Genomic DNA, 19938 nt, shown 5'->3' on the forward strand with positions numbered 1-19938 from the left:
TAGCCTGTGCCCTTCCCCGTTCCTAATGTATTGTTATCCTGTCTTAACTGCTACATGTTTATTGGTTCTTTCATATTTAATTGCTTCTTGTTAGATGTTATTTTCTTTATTGAAGGTATTAATTGCTCCATAGTTAATTATATCACATTATTGATTTAAGTTGGTTTATCGGTGCTTCATGGTACATTTTGGTTGGTCTCTCTGTGTAGTATTAACTGATGAAGTTTTATAATTGTTTAGATTTCCATTTGCTTTGATTTGAGGCATAAATGTTGTGGAGGGCTTTGAGTTAAATTGTGAAATACTTGTTCTTATTGTATTATTGGTACTGATATGGTGGGATCGGGTTGCACGCCACAACAAGAGGATGTAAGGGTGAAATGTGATTGTCTGGTGATATCGAGTTACGCGCCGCAACAGGAGTAATAAAGGTGGACATGTGGGATTGAGTTGCACGCCGTAATAGGAGGAATAAGGGTGATATAATGAGGAGCAATAATGGTGGACTGGTGGGATCGGGTTGCATGTCGCAACAAGAGTAATAAGGGTGAATGTTCATATTATTTCTGAGGATATGGTGGGATCAGGATGCACGCCGCATCATTTTGTTATTTATGTAGTCTTTTGCTGCCGCGATCATATTCTGTAGTATTGTAATTCTCTTAAGGATTGGTTATAGCTGAGTACTGGCAAGATAGTTGAGTTTCGTATTCATTTTGCTGCAAATTATTGTTCCATTTTATTCCGTACTTTCTTCTTGTTTTATTATAAACTATATGCATGTTATATTGTGAATGCCCCGCCGTAGCCTCGTTACTACCTCGTCGAGGTTAGGCTCAACACTTACCAGTACATGGGGTTGGTTGTACTGATACTGCACTCTGCACTTTCTGTGTAGATTTCAGAGCTGGTTGTGGCTAATCGAGAGGTCGGTTGCAGGCATTCATTCAGGAGACCTAAGGCAGTCCTGCTAGTGTCCGCAGGCCCTGGCATCCCCTCCTATGTTTTCTACATTCCTGTTTTATTTTCTTTCGAAACATATGTACTTTTCTTTCAGACCAATACTTGTAGGTATTCATAGAGTGTTCGTGGGTTGTGACACCAATTTCTGGGTGGTAACAATTTTTGATTGTTGATAGCATATAGATCACCGGTTTATTATGTACTTCCGCATTTATTTCAGTTTGGTTTAGTTTTGTTAATGTTAACTTATAAAATATAATGGAAAAAGGTGAATGAATTTCAAACGTTGGTTTGCCTAGCGAGTGCGATATTAGGCGTCATCATAATCTTGACGGTAGAAAATTCGGGTCGTGACACACCTAATAAACACATGAGGAATACGAATGTGCAATTAGCTCAAGTTGTGAAAGAAAACATGAAGCATTACGCCGTAGGCCTAAAGGACTGATAGCTTCTCCATTTTTCTTTTCTTTGTTTCTCGTGTTTCTGATATACAATGACAACGTACATGCTCTTTGTACTATTAGCTTAATTTAACACGTGATATTAAGTTAATTAAGTATAATTTTTATTAAAGTTTCTAATTATTTTTTAGATCTATTAATTTGATTGTGTTAATATTTGTTAAACCGTCAGTGAATATATCTTTTAAATTAATTAAGTAAACTTGCTAATCGTTAAATAAAAAATATAAAAAGGTCATTGAAAAATCAAATGGTAGAATACTTCTCTGATTTAATAAATATATATGGGAAAAGAAGTACATAAAAAAGAGTCTACTCCTATTAAATATTAATCTTCAAAACCACAAGTCAGATAAAGTTACTCTGCAGTAGAGGGTAAATATCACATCGTCCATTGGTACCCCAAAAAAGAGGAGGGAAAAGAAGGGTGATCGTTTTGGCCTTCCCATTTATAGGGATTCGAGACGGCCAAATATAAATTTACAAGAATTAATTTTTACCTCGAATGCCATGATAATTGATAGCCTTTAATTGTGAAGAAATATCAAAGAATTTTGGTGAGATGCAAGAGGAAATATTGGATTTAACATTTTAGCGCATATATACACAGATAGTGATGAAATCTTTTTACATCATCAATATAATTTAAATTATATAGCAAATCACGTACTATTTATTACTCCATCCGTTTCAATTTATGTGAACCTATTTCCTTTTTGGTCCGTGCCAAAAAGAATGACCTCTTTTCTTATTTGGAAACAATTTACTTTTATGCAATGATTTATAGCCACACAAAATATATGTGCCTTATTTTACACCACAAGTTCAAAAGTCTTCTCTCTTTTTTTAAACTCCGTGCCCAGTCAAATGAGTTCACATAAATTGAAACGGAGGGAGTATATGTTATTAATCAATATTTATTTATTAAATAAAACTATCTGCAATTATATTTTAAATGATTTGATTCTGTAAATATTAAAGTATTTTTGGGAGTTGTGTTTTTTCCCTCCATTCCATTTTCTCAATAGCCTTGAAACACTTTGATTTGCTTTTGGTCTTTTGGTGACTCATCTTGAAATTCTTGGTCAACCTAAACAGTTCTAAGAGATTAGGAGCCGCTACCTTTAGGCATGGACTACCTTTTCGTGTCTTTCGATATAGTATATGTTTACTCAAATGGAAATCAAATAATTTTTCAAAAGGAAATGACAATAAAGAAAAAGACACTTGATCGAAAAGCCTTAATTTGCGTTGTTGTGATTGGATTCCCTAAGCCCTATATAAAGGGGTCATTTGTCAAAGTTTTTAATCAACGCCATAACTAACTCTAAACAAGCCATTTTATACTTTGAGCAAATCAAAAAAAGTATAATGGCGTTTAGAGTGAAAGTTTCTGTTTGCATCATTCTCTTCTTGTCCTTCTCATCATTCTTCTTCTCATTGGGTACTGCCCAAGGGGGTTTCAACTATAGAGAAGCTCTTGAAAAGTCCATTTTGTTCTTTGAAGGACAAAGATCAGGGAAACTTCCCCCTAACCAGCGTGTCTCTTGGAGGGGTAGTTCGGGACTTTCAGATGGTTCACTTGCTAAAGTAAGTTCAATTTTTTTTTTATATTTTACCATGGATTTGCAATTAAAGTTTAACAAGCGACTAAGAACTACAACAACAACAACAACCCAGTGTAATTTCACTAGTGAGGTCTGGGAGAGTAATGTGTATGCAGTCTTTATCCTACCCGAGGGGCAGAGAGGCTGTGTCTAGGAGACTCTCGGCGCAAGAAGACGACAAGCGACTTAAGAACTATACCACATAAATCCCTTATGTTGCTAGGTTATTGGTTTTTATTAGGATTTAGGTGTTAAAATATCAGTCATATGGATGCTATGGTTACTGATTTATAACTTCTTTCCATTTTGCTATACTTTAATTAACGTATATTATTTGATAGTCAGTAGAATGTCATTCATTAACGATACACAAAATGAGTTCTGCTATTATAAAATTGTTATTGTTTAATTATTTGAAATGTGCGTGTATGAAAATATCATTGCTTTCTTTCATGCTTGATATAAGTTCATAACAAACCATCATTATTCTCTTATAGAAGTATTTATCATCATTATGTCCCTGAGTGATTTTTCTAATTTTATTTTGAGTGAAGGATTGAGAAACATTGTGTCTAAAATAAGTGCTACAATTTTGGCAGGTGGACTTAACTGGAGGCTATTATGATGCTGGAGACAATGTCAAGTTCAATTTCCCAATGGCATACACTACCACAATGCTCTCTTGGAACACACTTGAGTATGGCAAGAGAATGGGGCCCCAATTGCAAAATGCACGGGCCGCTATACGTTGGGCCACCGATTACTTCCTCAAATGTGCAAATGCTGCGCCCAACAAGCTCTTCGTTGGCGTTGGCGATCCAAATGCTGATCACAAGTGTTGGGAAAGGCCTGAAGATATGGATACTGTCCGGAGTGTCTATTATGTCTCTCCGAGCAGTCCTGGTTCCGACGTGGCCGGAGAAATGGCCGCTGCTTTAGCTGCTGCCTCATTAGTTTTCCGGACGGTTGATCCGGTGTACTCAAAAAAGCTACTGGGAAATGCAGTGAAAGTGTTTAGATTTGCAGTTCAATTCAGAGGCTCCTATAGTGATTCACTAGGCTCTGCAGCTTGCCCATTCTATTGCTCATACTCTGGTTATAAGGTATGTATAGTCCACTTCCCTTATTATTGGGCCAAGTTATGGCTTAAAGTAGGGGTGTTTAAACCGAGCCAAGTTATGGCTTAAAGTAGGGGTGTTTAAACCGAACAGGAAAATCGCATTAAATCGAAAAATCAAATCAAATCGATTAAAACATCCGACTAGATTTAGTTTGACTTGGTTTGGTATTGAGTAAAAAAATTCGAACCAAATCGACATATAAATATATAGATTTTATTCATATTTTTAAGACTTTATAGGGAATTTTCTTTCGAAAATGTAGAAATATTTGGATCCTCTCATGTATTAATCTTGAAAGCGTAAATTAACGAAAATTATTGTTAGACGACTAAGAAAATAACTATTATATGTTATTAAAAAAAAAATTCCATTAGAATATTTTAATATATCATATGTTTGTTAATTTTTTTTTCCATATTTACTAAACATATATTCACTTATCAAAGCTTTATATATAATTTTAACAAAGTAAGATTGAAATAATGACCATGTAACAAAAAAACCCGAAAACCCGAAAAATCCGACAAAATCGAACTAATCCAAACTGATATAGTTGATTTGGTTTGGTATTGATAAAAACCGAACCAACCTTCAAATACAAACTTGGGTCTATAGATAAATGGTTTTCTGGCCCAACAACCAGAGGCAGATGTAGTGTGTTAGTAATGAGTTCAATTGAGCCGGTGTAAAATTTTTTTATCAAAATTACAAAAATAGTATATATGAACTCATAACTTTAAAAATATAATGAGTTCAATGTTAAAAAACTTAAATGCTGAACCCATAAAATATAAATTCTGGATCCGCCTTTGCCAACAACCTTGATGAGTAGGATTTGATTGCTTGGTTCAAAAAGAGGGATTTTATACTAAATAGCTGCCCGCCCGTCCAAAACAATAGATGTCAAATGTATAATATATGTATATATGTGTAGCCATGCATAATTAGTGGATAATATGTGCATATCTGCTAGGGGATGTAAGTATTTTTGGCCGATTGACCCACTATGTAACTTGCCCAATAAATGGTTGTTCGATCTGGCCAATTTAAATTGCGTTAATTGACTTTGTAGGATGAGCTATATTGGGGAGCGGCATGGCTATTGAGAGCAACAAATGATATTTCATACTTAAACTTCATAAACACATTGGGAGTCAATGATGTACCAGACTTATTTAGCTGGGACAACAAGTATGCTGGTGCTCATGTTCTTATGGCAAGGGTACGTATTTGATCCAGATTATTCACATTAATTACATGTATGTTTTGTATTAATAAAATTTGGTTCTTTCGGTTATTTAAGACTTCATAATCAGTATATATAGCCTGAAATGTTTCTAAATGTTGTAGAGAAGCGTTGTTGGAAATGACAAAAGGTTTGATTCATTCAGACAACAGGCTGAAAACTTTGTTTGCAAAATATTACCCAACTCACCTTATACAAGCACCCAATATACAAAAGGTGAGGCAGGACTACTTTTTTTCTCTTTTCTTTTTTATTATTTTGGGTGCTATATGAGTAGTATTTATTTAAATTACTTATCTATTACAGGGGGCCTAATTTACAAGCTACCTGAAGAAAATCTTCAATATGTGACATCCATCACATCTTTGCTTACCACTTATGCCAAATACATGGCAAGTAAAAAGCACACTTTCAACTGTGGAAGCCTCTTGGTCACAGAAAAGACCATTAGAATACTTGCAAAAAGACAGGTAAACTTGTCTCATTTAATAAATCGAACTAGTAAATTACTTTAATTTGAGTTTGATTAAGTCTTACCAACTGATGATGTAAAATATATATACACTTAGTGGAATTTGACCTATTACAACAATCTATTTTTGCAATTTGTTGAGGTAGCTAATTTGTGGTGTTGTCTTTAATTATAGGTGGACTATATATTAGGTAACAATCCAATGAAAATGTCATACATGGTAGGCTATGGAACAAATTACCCTCGAAGAGTTCACCACAGAGGATCATCTTTACCTTCAATGGCAATGCATCCACAGTCATTTGGTTGTGATGGTGGATTTCAACCATACTATTATACAGCAAATGCCAACCCAAACATATTGGTTGGAGCAATTGTTGGAGGTCCTAATCAAAATGATTTCTTCCCGGATGAACGTACAGATTATAGTCATTCAGAGCCTGCTACTTATATTAATGCTGCCATTGTTGGACCTCTAGCATACTTTGATAGTTCCGAACGTTAGGGAAAATTAAAAGAGGTATAAGGGGTTGTTTTACTTTTAAAATTTGTAAATATATCCCTAGATTGTTGTCCAAAAACATATGGGCATGTGCCCCCAAAAGTTGGTGGCTACGTAGGGATACTTTTAATATACCCTTCTCATGTACCCTGTTTTAGATGTTCTTTTGTTTTTAGTTGGGTTGTTTTCTTAAAGTGGATGGTTTAAAATTTATGAGGGTGAAGTACACAAATAGCAGTTAAAGTGGATGGTTTAAAATTTGTCCCTGCTTGTCCTATGACTATAATTTCAACTTTAACAAGTGTTATTCCTTGCTGGTCCAAATGAACAATACTTTAAACTTTTGATCTTAAGTTTTGCATGTGGCAAGTGGAGGTCGAAATTCAAAGAGCATCATATAGACAATAAAATTTGTGTCAAGAAAATAATTAAGTCTAAAAAATATTGCAATAATTATACGTAGTATTTTTTTCCAAATAATTTGAGTGTAACAATTTTTATGAATATTTTTATTTTTCTTTTCAAAGGTAATTTTAAGGGCTCTTGTTTCCATGAACGATAATCCAACTAGCACGAAAGTTGCTTTAAACTAATGCTCCTTGAAGCTTGATTTGTTTGTCACACCTCCTTTTTCGCCTACACCCGCGATGACGTAAATAGGGAGTTTTTCCAATTAAAGGGCAATCGAAACGGAATTCATTTATTATTAAAAAAATCAGAGTCGCCACTTGGGAGATTTATGGTGTCCGAAGTCACAGGTTGAATCTCGAATCGAAGAAAAGATTGACTTTGTATTACAATCCGCGAACCAGAAATCCGAGTAAGGAATTCTGTTAACCCGAGAGAAGGTGTTAGGCATTACCGAGTTCCGTGGTTCTAGCACGGTCGCTCAACTGTTATATTCGGCTTAATTATTTGATTTTAGTACATGTTCAAACCTATGTGCATTTTTAACCTTAACCGCTTTTATTCATTTTTGGGAAGATTGCAACGTTATTAAAACACGTTTTGAACTACGTCACATAAATGCACCCGTGGTCTTTGACATATTTTAATATTGTTGAGATTTGGATTTGGGTCACATAAATGCGCACCCGAGTTTAGGGAGGTAATGTTATTAAAATACGCGCCTAAAGAGACTAACACGTTATTTTGGGGAAGACCGTGAAATTCGCTAAACGGCCCGTCTCGAAATTTAAGTATTTTAATATATACAATTATCGAGGGCCCCGCAATCTAGGTGCTTTATTTGGCGAGGCTCATCTCGTCCATTATTTAAAGGAAAACCTACAGTAAACTACGATTTTCTATTTAGTTTTATTGTCTTCAAATAAAAAAACTTAGTTAATTTATGAACTACTATATTTAAAAACCCGCGTGTTTAAAAAAATGCCCAATTTTGGGGCCTTTGATCAAAGCATCGGGCTAGCAAGTATATTAGTGGCCTAAAGGGAGGTGGACTTTTTACCAAATTTGAATGATCCATACAACTGGGCAACGGTATAGCCCAGACTGCTCATATTAACTTAAACGATCCTGAATGAAGTTTCTAAGCCACTAGTTTAATACCAATTCACTAATTCATTACCTATTGTAATTAAAACGAATTAATAATGCACTGAAAGCAGGTAAACAACTCGCAAAATGATTTTGTATTTCCAAAACATGCAATTGACACTCCAACTCTATTTTTAACTAACGGATCAGTCAACGTCTTATGCCACTGTCATACTAACATCTAGTTCGACATTTACATGACTGCTATTACCAATTTGAACAACGGCCATTAATGCAAGCACAATTTCACAGGTTCCAAACTATAATGCTAACTTCAGTTATTTTCTAGCTTTAAGTGTTTAAACTGAACAAACACACTAAACTAACTATAGCTAATGCATATAGTCAATGCTTTAATCAAATTCCAATACTATTTACATTTTACACTTTCCTTTTCCTTTCAATCGATGTAGTACTTTCCTGAATTAGCAATTGGCATAAAAAAATTGATATTCAGAACTAGTCGAACATAATCCAACGATCCAGTAATCTAACAGTCACAGTCCAGATTAATTTAACAGTCCAACAAGCTCATTTTTAACTACAGGAATCAGTTACCAGAGGCTAACATGTTTCAGTATGAACTATGTTAAAAAAAAATCTCTCATACAACTCCATTTCAGTCCACTTACTACATACTAACAGGGATCTACCTATCATCAGTGACTGAAGAATTTAAATACACAAGTCATATAGAAATCAAAGCAGAATTTCAACTCTTCACGTATATTCAAACTTCATGTTTTCAGCTTACAAATGCCAAAGTTACAGCTGTGTACCTGGAAGTTGAAATACGAGTAAGAAGGAAAGGAGGTCAGCTACAGCAGATAACAGTAACATCAGCAGGTCGACAATCAACAACAACAAACAGAGTCAAGTTCAAGACCAAGCCACAATCAAAATGCCCAGGAAGAAAGAAGATTAACCAAAACACTGAATCTACTAGAAATTAGACTAGACGGTCATAGAACACCTTTCAACAATCAGATAATCCCTCAAGTGTCCTGAACACCCAAGTACAGAACAGAAACAGAGAGATTTCCACTATTTCTGCTCTTAAAATCAATATAAGAGTGTGAGCTGATTGTCTAAAGCCCTCTCTCAAAACTCTTTCTTTTCAGATTGCTTTTTTTTAATCCCCCCCAACTTTGTCCTAAGTCCATCCACTTATACCCAAACACTGACCTTGCCAGCTCTCAAGAGCACTCAGGCAGAATTAAGAAACTAATTCTGCCCATGATCTTCTTTTAGAACTCCACTAGAGTATGTTTTTCCCCATTATCCCTTGTCTTTTCGTTATTTAATGTTCAAACAGGTATGGACAACATATTTTAATCAATCCCTTTTAAGCTTCCCCATACCATTATGTTTTGTTCCCCATTAACACTAAACAAATGCATTAGTTTAATGTTACATTAGCACTTACTGGACAGAACACTTAAACCAACCATTTTCAAACTTTTAAGTCCAAAACTATCCCCTGAAACCCTTGTGATTACTATCCTACCCCAATCCTTTAAACCGATATGAAACCTCAGCTATAGCCAATTTAAGCCTATCAATTGACTAATTAGATACATGAAACTAACTCCCAATCAACAACATTAGGACAATTCAACAAGGTTAGATTTATATCAGAACAAGCTTAACAGAACAAACAAATAAATTCGAATCATTAAACTTAATCATCAATTGAACTCAAATCAAATCCAACATCATTTCAACCAAGATGGGGATTAGATGATTCAGGACCATAGTCAGACTGGACTATAAGGTCAAGAAATTGATTCACACAGATGCATGAGAGTAAGCTATCTATATTGGGAACAAATATAACTCTAAATTAACCTCTAACAAAATGCTGGAACAACAAGTATACTGGCTATGAGCCCTGAGGCTAAAAATACAAAGGTCAGAAGATAAAACAAACCCAGTAACTTGAGGAGAACAACTGAACTACAGACATGAACGGGTCAATTGACGAGACCATTTAATTGATTCAACATATGCCAATCGACCAAGATGAGAAAAACGGGACCAGAAAAAGGTCCGAAAGAAGAGGAGGATTAATTGACAGAAGTGATGAATTACAACTTAGCACGGACGAATTATTTGACAAAATGATGAAAACCTGAAGAAGCGACTAATTGCAACTTAACACAGACAAATAAACATAAAAAAAACAAAGAAGGAGCTGATAAGAACTTACTGTTCTTTTCTCGGATCTCACCAGCATGCCCTTTCGAACTTGAGTTCCAGTTAGTATTATACGTCTATTTCGTCAGATATAGGCTTATAATACTAACTAGAACCCGTTCAACCCTGACAGCTTCGAAACATTCTCGAATCGTTGAACCCTAGATCCGACATTCGACGAGTTTTACTCGGATTCGAGCCAATTTGGCTAGGGATTGGCGACGAGGAGGTCAAGGGGATTATTGGGTGTGATTTTGGGGTTAAGTGGACAGGCTAGGGTTTGGGACGGGGATCTTCGATCGAAGATCCGAGAAGTTATAGGATGATTCGAGGGATAAGGGTTAGGGATTCGGAATGGGGAGGTCGAGGGGAATCAGTGGTGTAAAGATGGGGTCGTTTGGACCACCGGAACTGTCGTGAGACGATTTCCGGTGGGCGGAGCACGGTGGTAAGGGTGGTGTGTGTTTTGGTTTCTGAAGAGACGAGTGAGGAGGGGGGTGTTCTGAGGTAGGGGTGAGGGTTTAGGGTATATGAAATTGGTGAATTAATTTGGGCCGTTGGATGATTGGAATCCAATGGCTCAGATTAATTCATAAGACAAAAGGAGGTCGTTTGGAGTAGTACTGGGGCGGTCCGGGTATTGGAGTGACGGGTCGGGGTCGGGTTGGGTCTAGGCTTTGGGACCGTTTGATCAAGTTAAATTCAACGGTCCAGATTGAAATGCCTGAAACGACGTAGTTTGGTTGAGGCCGGAGACAGGTCCAGGCTAGTTGGGTCAGTTTCGAACGAGTTTGGACGGTTTTCTGATGGGTTTGGACTGGTTTTGTGTTTGGGCTTTTTGGCCCAGATCTTGCTTCCCCTCTTTTATTAATTCTCTCTTTTTTTCTTTTCTTTTCTTCCTTTTTCTTTCAATAATTAGGACTTAAAAATCCTTAATTAAGCTATAAAAACCCAAATTACCTTAAAATACTAATTATCTCTAAATGATAATAATCACACATAACTAATACCAAATTAAAAGAAAATCGCAAAATTTGACATTAAACACTAAAAATGCAAAAATACGTTATTATTTTTTGAATTTTTCATTTTGTAAAACAGTATTTTACTAAATTAACCAAAAATATAAAATCAAATCCTAAGTGCATATGCTATATTTTTATATTTTCATTAATTTAAAAAAACGAATATGCGCACACAAATGCAAACAATTACAGAAAATATCACGAAAATTCACAAAATTGCACACAAAAGGAAAGATTTATTTTATTTTGAATTTTTAGGAGTGGTTCGTGTGAGGCAAAAATCACGTGCCCACAGCTTCCCCTCTTTGCTCGCAAACACGAAGAGTTTTCGTGCAAAGACCAAGCGAGCGGATACGAGCGATTTTTGCCCGTTCGGCTACTCCGTGTGAAGTATTTTTGAAAGATTTGACCGAACCCTTGCTTCAAAGGTTTCCTACATATCTCTGGCTAAAAGGGAATCAGGTCAATGTAGTTCGGGAAGTTTCGGTAGCTGGGACTACCATGAAGCTGTGGTTTTGTTGTCACTACTATTGCTGCTGCTGCTATCTGTTTACTGACCTCCTTATTACACCATGCTAAACGAAAACAAGAAGCTAGACTAAACTTAGGAATTACAAAATCTTATCTAGATCTTCAAACTTGCCCTTGTTGCCTTGCTTTCTTGTTGGCTTGTGTTTCCTCTGATGTTTCTTTCTTTCTTGTGAAATTCGAATTGTTTCTCCTTCGACACGCGAATTATATTTCCTTGGCCATTGTTGCCTCTCTTTTGACTTCTGCACTTGAGTTTATGCTGGGGGTTTTTGTTGTAACCCTCCGCTCTTCGGGCGGGCTCCTGACTTCCACTGCGACTTAAAAAGATAATACCTCCATTCTCTAGGCGGGCTCCTGACTTCAATAAACAATTTAAAGATAATACCTCCATTCTCCAGGCGGGCTCCTGACTTCGTCTACAACTTGCAATGATAACAACCTCTATTTTCCAGGCGGGCTCCTGACTTTGACTACAACTTGAAAAATATAACAACCTCCATTCTCCAGGTGGGCTCCTGACTTCAACAGCTTCTTCGAAATGTAATACCTCCATTCTCCAGGCGGGCTCCTGACTTCAATAACTTCTTCGAAATGTAATACCTCCATTCTCCAGGCGGGCTCCTGACTTCAACTACTCTTTTTTGAAAATATAACACCTCCATTCTCCAGGCGGGCTCCTGACTTCAACAACTTCTTAAAAATATAACACCTCCATTCTCCAGGCGGGCTCCTGACTTCAACTACTCCTTTTTTAAAAATATAACACCTCCATTCTCCAGGCGGGCTCCTGATTCAACAACTTCTTAAAAATGCGCTCTATTGCCTCTGTTCCTTCCTGCTTCTTGAACCATTTTTCTTCTAACTTGAATTATCTTATTTCATAACTGCTTCCCTCAAAACTGGTGTTTCATTCCTCTGAAAACTGTTGGGGATAACACCGGTGTTTCATTCAAAAATATGTTATTCTCCTCCTTCAAAGACTAATTCCCTTAAAGCTCGTGTTTTCCTTCCTCTGGAACTACTTCCCTTAAGACTTGTGTTATCTTCCTCCCGAAATTGCTTTCTTTAAAACTTGTATTGCCTTCTTCCGAAAACTGCTGGAGATACCGCTTCCCTCAAAACTTGTGTTAGACTTCCAGAAAATTTTCGAAATGAAAGAAAATTTTCTGCCCCAATTTGACAATCTTTCTTGTGGCATGTCTTTCCGTCATCAATAACATTTCCTGTCCCTGCTTCAAATCAAAGAAAATTTGTTAGTTTAAAACGTGGGGGACGTTCCTGCTGGGGATGGTTTTCCCTTTTTCTTTTTTCCATGCTCTGCGTTGTTCGACCGTCTTGAAACTTGGCCGATAACTTTTGACCTTCTTGATGCTTCTGTATTCACCAACTTCTCAACCGTTGTTTTCCACTTTTACTCCATACTTTCCACGACATCTTAGAGTAATCCATCATTTGGTCTTATAATAACGTCTTTCTTGTCCCGTCACATTATCTTCGGCCTGTCTTATCCCCATTTACCTTGCACCATGTTGGCAACTGGTAGTTGGCTTTGAAAATCCTTCTTAAAAAATAAACTACTATTGATCAAAAAGAAAATGGAAAATGATGACTTCGAAAGATAGAACAAGAAAAATTCTTCTGAACAATTGTTTGAAGAGAAAATAACTTATCTGAATGGTATAACCGATCCCAATGGTCATGTCGTGCATTTTTGGATTAATCAACCCAGTCTATTTACATCAATCAATCTTTCTGATGTCCCTACTTTGCATTTCAAAGGTCCCGCAACCCATCTTCTTTTGCCGAAACAACATCTTTATTCTGCTTGATGTCTCGACGGATCCTTTCCATCAAGCTTATCTCGTTTTCCCCCTTTTAATTCCTTTTCGCCTTATAGTGCCCTTCAAGGGGTTTTCACTAATAGGACTCTCGTTTCTCTCAACTCTCGTCGCCTTATGGTGCCTGTGAAGATTTTCACCAATAAGACTCTCTCATTTTCACTAATTTCCCTGCTTGGACCGGAGTATTATCCTGATATGAATCACTATATTTGCTCGACATGTCATCTCTCGAAAACTGATCAGAAGGTCTTTCTTTGGACCGTAATGTGGACTTTTGGATGGGATTAGAAAGAAAGGGTATCAAAGGCTCAAAATAATTTGTCAGGGGTTTAAAATTACAACTTTTGGAATCACAATTCTTATTACAAATACAACCTCTGCCTTAGTTTCTTGCTCGGGGATCTTCCGACTTTTATTTTACTATGACCGAGCCGTAAAGCTGCCTACGTACCCTTAATAGGGATCAGGTCAAACGTAGTTCACACCTGAATTTCCTTGTTTGTTATATTTTCCACTTTTTTTCTTTTCTCTTTTCTTTTTTTCTCTTTTTCGTTATTGATTCCAAAAGAGGGGTATGAAAGAAATAAATAAGGCTTAAAAAAGGGAACAAAGGGTAAAATGTTTAGATAGTAGAACAAATTGCCTTCGTCATTTCAATCTTCGAAATAATGCCAAATACAAACAATCAACAATTATACCGAAGAAATCATACATAATATCTTTTTACTGCATCAGAATTGATAGCCATGTCTATTCATTTTCCTTCGATATCTATTAAACATAAAGCCCCATTGGACAATACTCTAGCTACAATGAATGACCCTTGCCAATTTGGGGCGAACTTGCCTTTTGCCTTAGCCTGATATGGAAGGATGCGTTTCAGCACTTGCTGGCCCACCTCAAACTTCCGGGGACGCACCTTTTTGTTGTATGATCTTGCCATTCTCTTTTGATATAACTGGCCATGACACACAGCTGCCAATATTTTTTCATCAATCAAGTTCAACTGCTCCAGACGGGTTTTTACCCACTCATCATCATCAATTTCAGCCTCAGCGACAATCCGAAGGGATAGGATTTCAACTTCCATAGGTATTACGGCTTCAGTTCCATATACCAACAAATAAGGAGTTGCCCCTACTGAAGTATAGACAGTAGTGCGATAACCCAGCAACACAAATGGTAATTTTTCATGCCACTGCCTAAAACCTTCTACCATTTTCCGAAGTATCTTCTTTATGTTTTTGTTGGCTGCTTCAACTGCTCCATTCGCCTTGGGACGATATGACGTAGAATTGCGGTGTGTAATCTTAAACTGTTGACATACCTTATTCATCAAATTGCTGTTAAGATTAGCACCGTTATCTGTGATGATCACCTTCGGGATTCCAAACCGACAGATGATATTTGAGTGAACAAAATCGACCACTGCTTTCTTGGTCACAGACTTGAAAGTTTTGGCCTCAACCCATTTGGTGAAATAATCAATGGCTACCAGAATGAACCTATGCCCGTTGGATGTTGCTGGCTCACTTGGTCCAATGATATCCATGCCCCAAGCGACGAAGGGCCATGGCGCTGACATTGTGTGTAATTCCGATGACGGAGAATGAATCAAATCTTCGTGTATCTGGCACTGATGGCATTTGCGCACAAAACTAATACAATCTCGCTCCATGGTGAGCCAATAATAATCTGCTCGGAGAATTTTCTTTGCCAACACATATCCGCTTATATGTGGTCCGCAGACTCCTGAATGTACTTCGGACATGACAGACGTAGCTTGTCTAGCATCTATGCATCTTAACAATCCCAGGTCTGGTGTTCTTTTATACAAAACTCCTCCCAAATTTTTTGCTCGAGGTGGACACTTATTTTAGTCTCTCAGACATTGTCTGTGTCCCCTAAATTGACGGCTTCTGTGTCATTCAAATTGGGTTTGGGTTTTTCTTCGAAGTGAATTAACTCCTTACTAATCTCTTCGAAGGCTTCATCATCATATTCTGATTCGTAACCACAATCTACTTCTTGAACTAACATTTCGGAATCAGATTGATTTTTAAGACTGGGCTGAGAATTCCCTATGCATGCCATGTCATTAGAACCAACGAAAAAAGAACTGTATAGAAAAGAAAACAAAACAAAAGGAAAACCATCAGGAATGATGAAGAAAGGGAAATTGTATTTCATCGATTGATAAAAGATAACAAGGTTTGCACACTCAAAGCGAACTACCAAGACTCCTTCCGAGTAGGGAGAGGAGTAGCCTTCCAATTATTAAGTTTTGTTTTTGGCCCAACAAATTGCACTTCCGCGTTGCTAGAACCCTCTCCAATTTCCACCATGTTCACACTATCGAACAACTGCTCAAATCTTTCAATCAACTCCTTGTCAGGATTAATCGCAGAACTGGGAATTGTTGTCACTGGGCGACTCCTTGTACCGGACTTGACAAATGATCTGGAAAGACATGGGACTGGCTTTGGAAGGACCCATGTCCTCTGTTTCAATTTCCTGGCTCTTTTTATGTCTGCGGCTGTGGGCTTGAATCCCAGACCAAATGTTCCCAAGTTTTCAGGAAGAGACACGGACTGTATGATGCCTTGCAGATCTGACCCTAAACCCTTTCCTGGTACAAAACCATTCTTCAACATTTCATACGCTACCATGACTGATGCGGCGTTTATCTTCGAATTCGGGATACATTTCCCTTCCGGAATTTTCTCGACCGATATTGCGTCCGTAACCTGGTAGACCCATGGTCCCTTGTCATCTTCCACTTCAATGAATGGCACAATGGTGTTGTTGTGAGCGCACAAATTATCTTCGCCGTGCACAACTATTTCCTGTCTGCCCCATTCAAACTTGACCATCTAATGGAGTGTTGATGGTACTGCTTTAGCGGCGTGAATCCACGGTCGCCCTAATAGCAAATTGTAGGAAATAGCTATATCCAGCACTTGGAATTCCATTGTGAATTCTACTGGACCTATGGTCAGCTCCAACATTATATCCCCGACTGAGTCTTCCGTCAAATCCCCGCACACAGATACTGTTCTTATGGATCCTCTCCTCTTCTACTTTCAGCTTGCTTAGAGTGGAGAGAGGACAAATGTTCGCACTTGAACCATTGTCAACCAATACCCGGGTAACCACGGCATCCTCGCATTTTACTGTCAGGTAAAGGGCTTTGTTATGCTCAGTACCCTCTACCGGCAATTCATCATTGGAAAAAGTGACTCTATTTACTTCGAAAATCATGTTGGCTATATTTTCCAGATGGTTTACCGAGATCTTGTCGGGAACATGGGCCTCATTCAGGATTTTCATCAGGGATTGGCGGTGTTCATCTGAATGGATTAGCAACGAGAGTAACGAGATCTGAGAGGGCGTTTTCCTCAACTGCTCTACAACAGAATAGTCATGCACTTTCATTTTCCTCAAAAATTTCTCTGCCTCTTCTTTAGTTACCGCTTTCTTTACCGGCGTTGGATTATCTTTAGTTCTTCTTAATTCCTCGGGAGCGAAACACCTTCCTGATTGAGTCAAACCTTGCGCTTCACAAACTTCTTCTTTGACTTCTTTCCCCTTGTAAATCACAGTCACCCGTTCATAATTCCAAGGAACAGTCTTGCTGTTGATTACTAGAAGCTGAGTTACTGGTTTTATAATAACAGGCTCTGTGCAGGCACCCTTCACGACCACCACAGGTCTACTTGCGACCCCTGGCACTACCACTTTAGCTTTCTCTGGTTTCACTGCAACAATGCCTGACGACCCTCTCTCGGCTACAACAACTGGCTTATCATCTACCCCTCTCAACTGGACCTCTGATTTCCCATTGATTACTTTTTCCTTTGAGCTGGTTTCACTGGAACGGATCATCATTACCGTCTGTGAGGGCTTCCTGGGCTCCCCCTCTTTGTGTATTAACTCAATCATGTGTGTCTCATGGTGAGCTGGAAGTTGATTCTAATTGATATTTGGTGCTTCTGGGGCTTGAACCTCGATCAGATGAGTATCAATAAGCTCTTGCACAGCTGTTTTTAGTTTCCAGCACTTCTCTGTATCATGCCCAGGGACCCCTGAACAATACTCACAACTCACCGAGTGGTCAAGATTTCTAGGGGGAGGATTTGGCATTTTAGGCTCAATTGGATTCAACATGCCTAACTGCCTCAATCTGTGGAAAAGACTGGTATATGATTCCCCCAGTGGAGTGAAAGTCTTTTGCTTCTGTGACCTCTCATTCTTGAGGGCTGGGTTTGGTCGAAAACTTGTCCCGAGGGGGGGTTTCTGTAGGCCCTTGGGGGTGGATATATGTTTTGTGGAGCTGGGTATGGATTTTGTGGAGCCGGCATATGCCATTGTGCGTGTGCCGGGGTTTGGGTATAGGCTTGTGCATGATGGATGAAAAAATGGGGATCTGGCGGTGGGTAGTAGTGCTGTGGAGGTCTATATGAAGTGTGGGGGTAATTTTGGTGGTAGGGTCGTGATTGGCTATAGTAGGGTGACGGGCCTCTAGATCCGAACCAAGCTCCGGACTCAACAGTCGTGACATCTTCTTTCTTTTTTTTCCCAAGTACACCCCCGGTGCCGCTTTGGATGGCCTGAGAAGTCGCCTTGATCGCTGAATAACTCATGATTTTGTTGAACTTAAGCCCCTCCTCGACCATGCCTCCCATTTTTACAACCTCATTGAAAGACTTGCCGATTGCGGACACCAAATGACCAAAGTAAGTTGGCTCCAGAGCCTGCAAAAAGTAATCGACCATCTCGCCCTCTTTCATTGGGGGATCTACCCTTTCTGCTTGCTCCCTCCATCGGAAACCATATTCTCTAAAGCTTTCACTGTGCTTCTTTTCTAGTTTGGTCAGGGATAGTCAGTCTGGAATGATCTCAAGATTATATTGAAAGTGACAAGCAAATGCTTGGGCCAAATCGTCCCATGTGTACCACCTGCTATGATCCTGTCTGGTGTACCATTCTAACGCCGATCCATTCAAACTTTGGCTAAAATATGCCATCAGTAATTCATCTCTTCCGCCTGCTCCCCTCATCTTGCCACAAAACCTCTCAGATGAGCCACCGGATCATCGTGTCCGTTGTACAAGTCGAATTTGGGCATTTTGAACCCCGCCGGTAGTTGTACATTTGGGAACAAACACAGGTCTTTGTAAGCTACACTTACCTGACCTCCTAGCCCTCTCATATCCCTGAAGGATTGTTCTATGCTTTTTATTTTTCTGAACATCTCTTCCTGTTCAGGATTTCTGGCCGGTTTTTCTGCTTTCCCCGGTAGGTTAAAATGTGGATCATATGGATAGGTTTCGGGAGCTTTGAAGGTGAGATCCGGGGGATAATACTGGTTGTCTTGAGCTTGGAACACAGGTTCACTTGGGGATTTATGGAGTGCAGCTGGTGGAGATGCCACAAAGACAGGGGTAATTGGCGGAGGAGGGTATGGAATTGATTTTGTGGTGGAGCTTGTGGCGTATGAGAAATAGTGCCATGGTAGTGTTGATAAATGGGAAAACCTAGATCGGTGGCAGGATGATCCTGAGACCGAGCTAATGGTGGGGTAAAAGCAGGGTTAGCAGGGTAAGCTGGCGGTGATTGCCCTTTGGACCAGGCCTGGTACATTTCGGCCATCTGTTGCTTAAGCTTGAGCATCTCCTCTTTCATTTTATAGACGTCCAACTCCTCTACCTCAACACTAGTGTCGACATCTGGGATAGATATGATTTCCGGTATTGGTCCCTTTGATCTGGTTTGGTAATGATAATATGTCAGTATCCTCTAAATACTAACTACTTGAATTCTCTGGAAATCAACAAACTTGTTAGGTTTTTAGAGTTTAACACATATGCAATTACACGTTGGGATGCAATGCACCTAGGCAATTAACCATTTCTATCATGCATTTGCTTCGGTTGCGTGCGTCATTCCGGCCTCTCACAATTGTGCCTCTTCTTTTAAACTTTATTATATCCTTCCTTATTTTTCCTTTTCCCTTTTAGTGGTGGTCGAATCCTATAGAGATTGCCTACGTATCACGTCCCCGCATGAATCAGACCGTGCGTAGTTCTGTCCTATAAGTGCGAAAAGCAAAGAGACAATTTTTTGGAAATTTTCGGTTTTTCATTAATAAACATTCTATTACAAATCAGACGCTTTTGGAAAGGAAAATAACAGCCTCGAAACCAAACCAAGTACGAAATCAATAACTTCTGGCAGACTTTGATGCGAAAGAAAAAAACAGACTCTAACAGACAACAGACTCTAAGAAAAAAAGAAAATGCAGATTCGACTATGAACACATTAAAGTTTTAAATTTGGGTGCCCGCGGGGCGTCATTCGACCTCGCCGCGGGTTTAGGTGTAAGGTCCCTTTCCAGCTGTTCCAATTCATAC

General features: G+C 38.5%; 1 protein-coding gene across 1 annotated transcript; it reads left to right on the forward strand.

The window, feature by feature from the left end:
• The first annotated feature begins 2712 nt into the window (after window positions 1-2712).
• LOC107817306 (endoglucanase 3) lies at window positions 2713-6635 on the forward strand. The gene is made up of 6 exons (XM_016643108.2): window positions 2713-3017; window positions 3634-4137; window positions 5228-5377; window positions 5506-5617; window positions 5708-5871; window positions 6049-6635. The coding sequence occupies exons 1-6, from the start codon at window positions 2799-2801 to the stop codon at window positions 6376-6378; spliced, it is 1479 nt and encodes a 492-aa protein (XP_016498594.1). The 5' UTR covers window positions 2713-2798; the 3' UTR covers window positions 6379-6635.
• The last annotated feature ends 13303 nt before the right edge of the window (window positions 6636-19938 follow it).

This window comes from Nicotiana tabacum, chromosome 6, assembly GCF_000715075.1.
Source record: "Nicotiana tabacum cultivar K326 chromosome 6, ASM71507v2, whole genome shotgun sequence".
NCBI lineage: Eukaryota > Viridiplantae > Streptophyta > Magnoliopsida > Solanales > Solanaceae > Nicotiana > Nicotiana tabacum.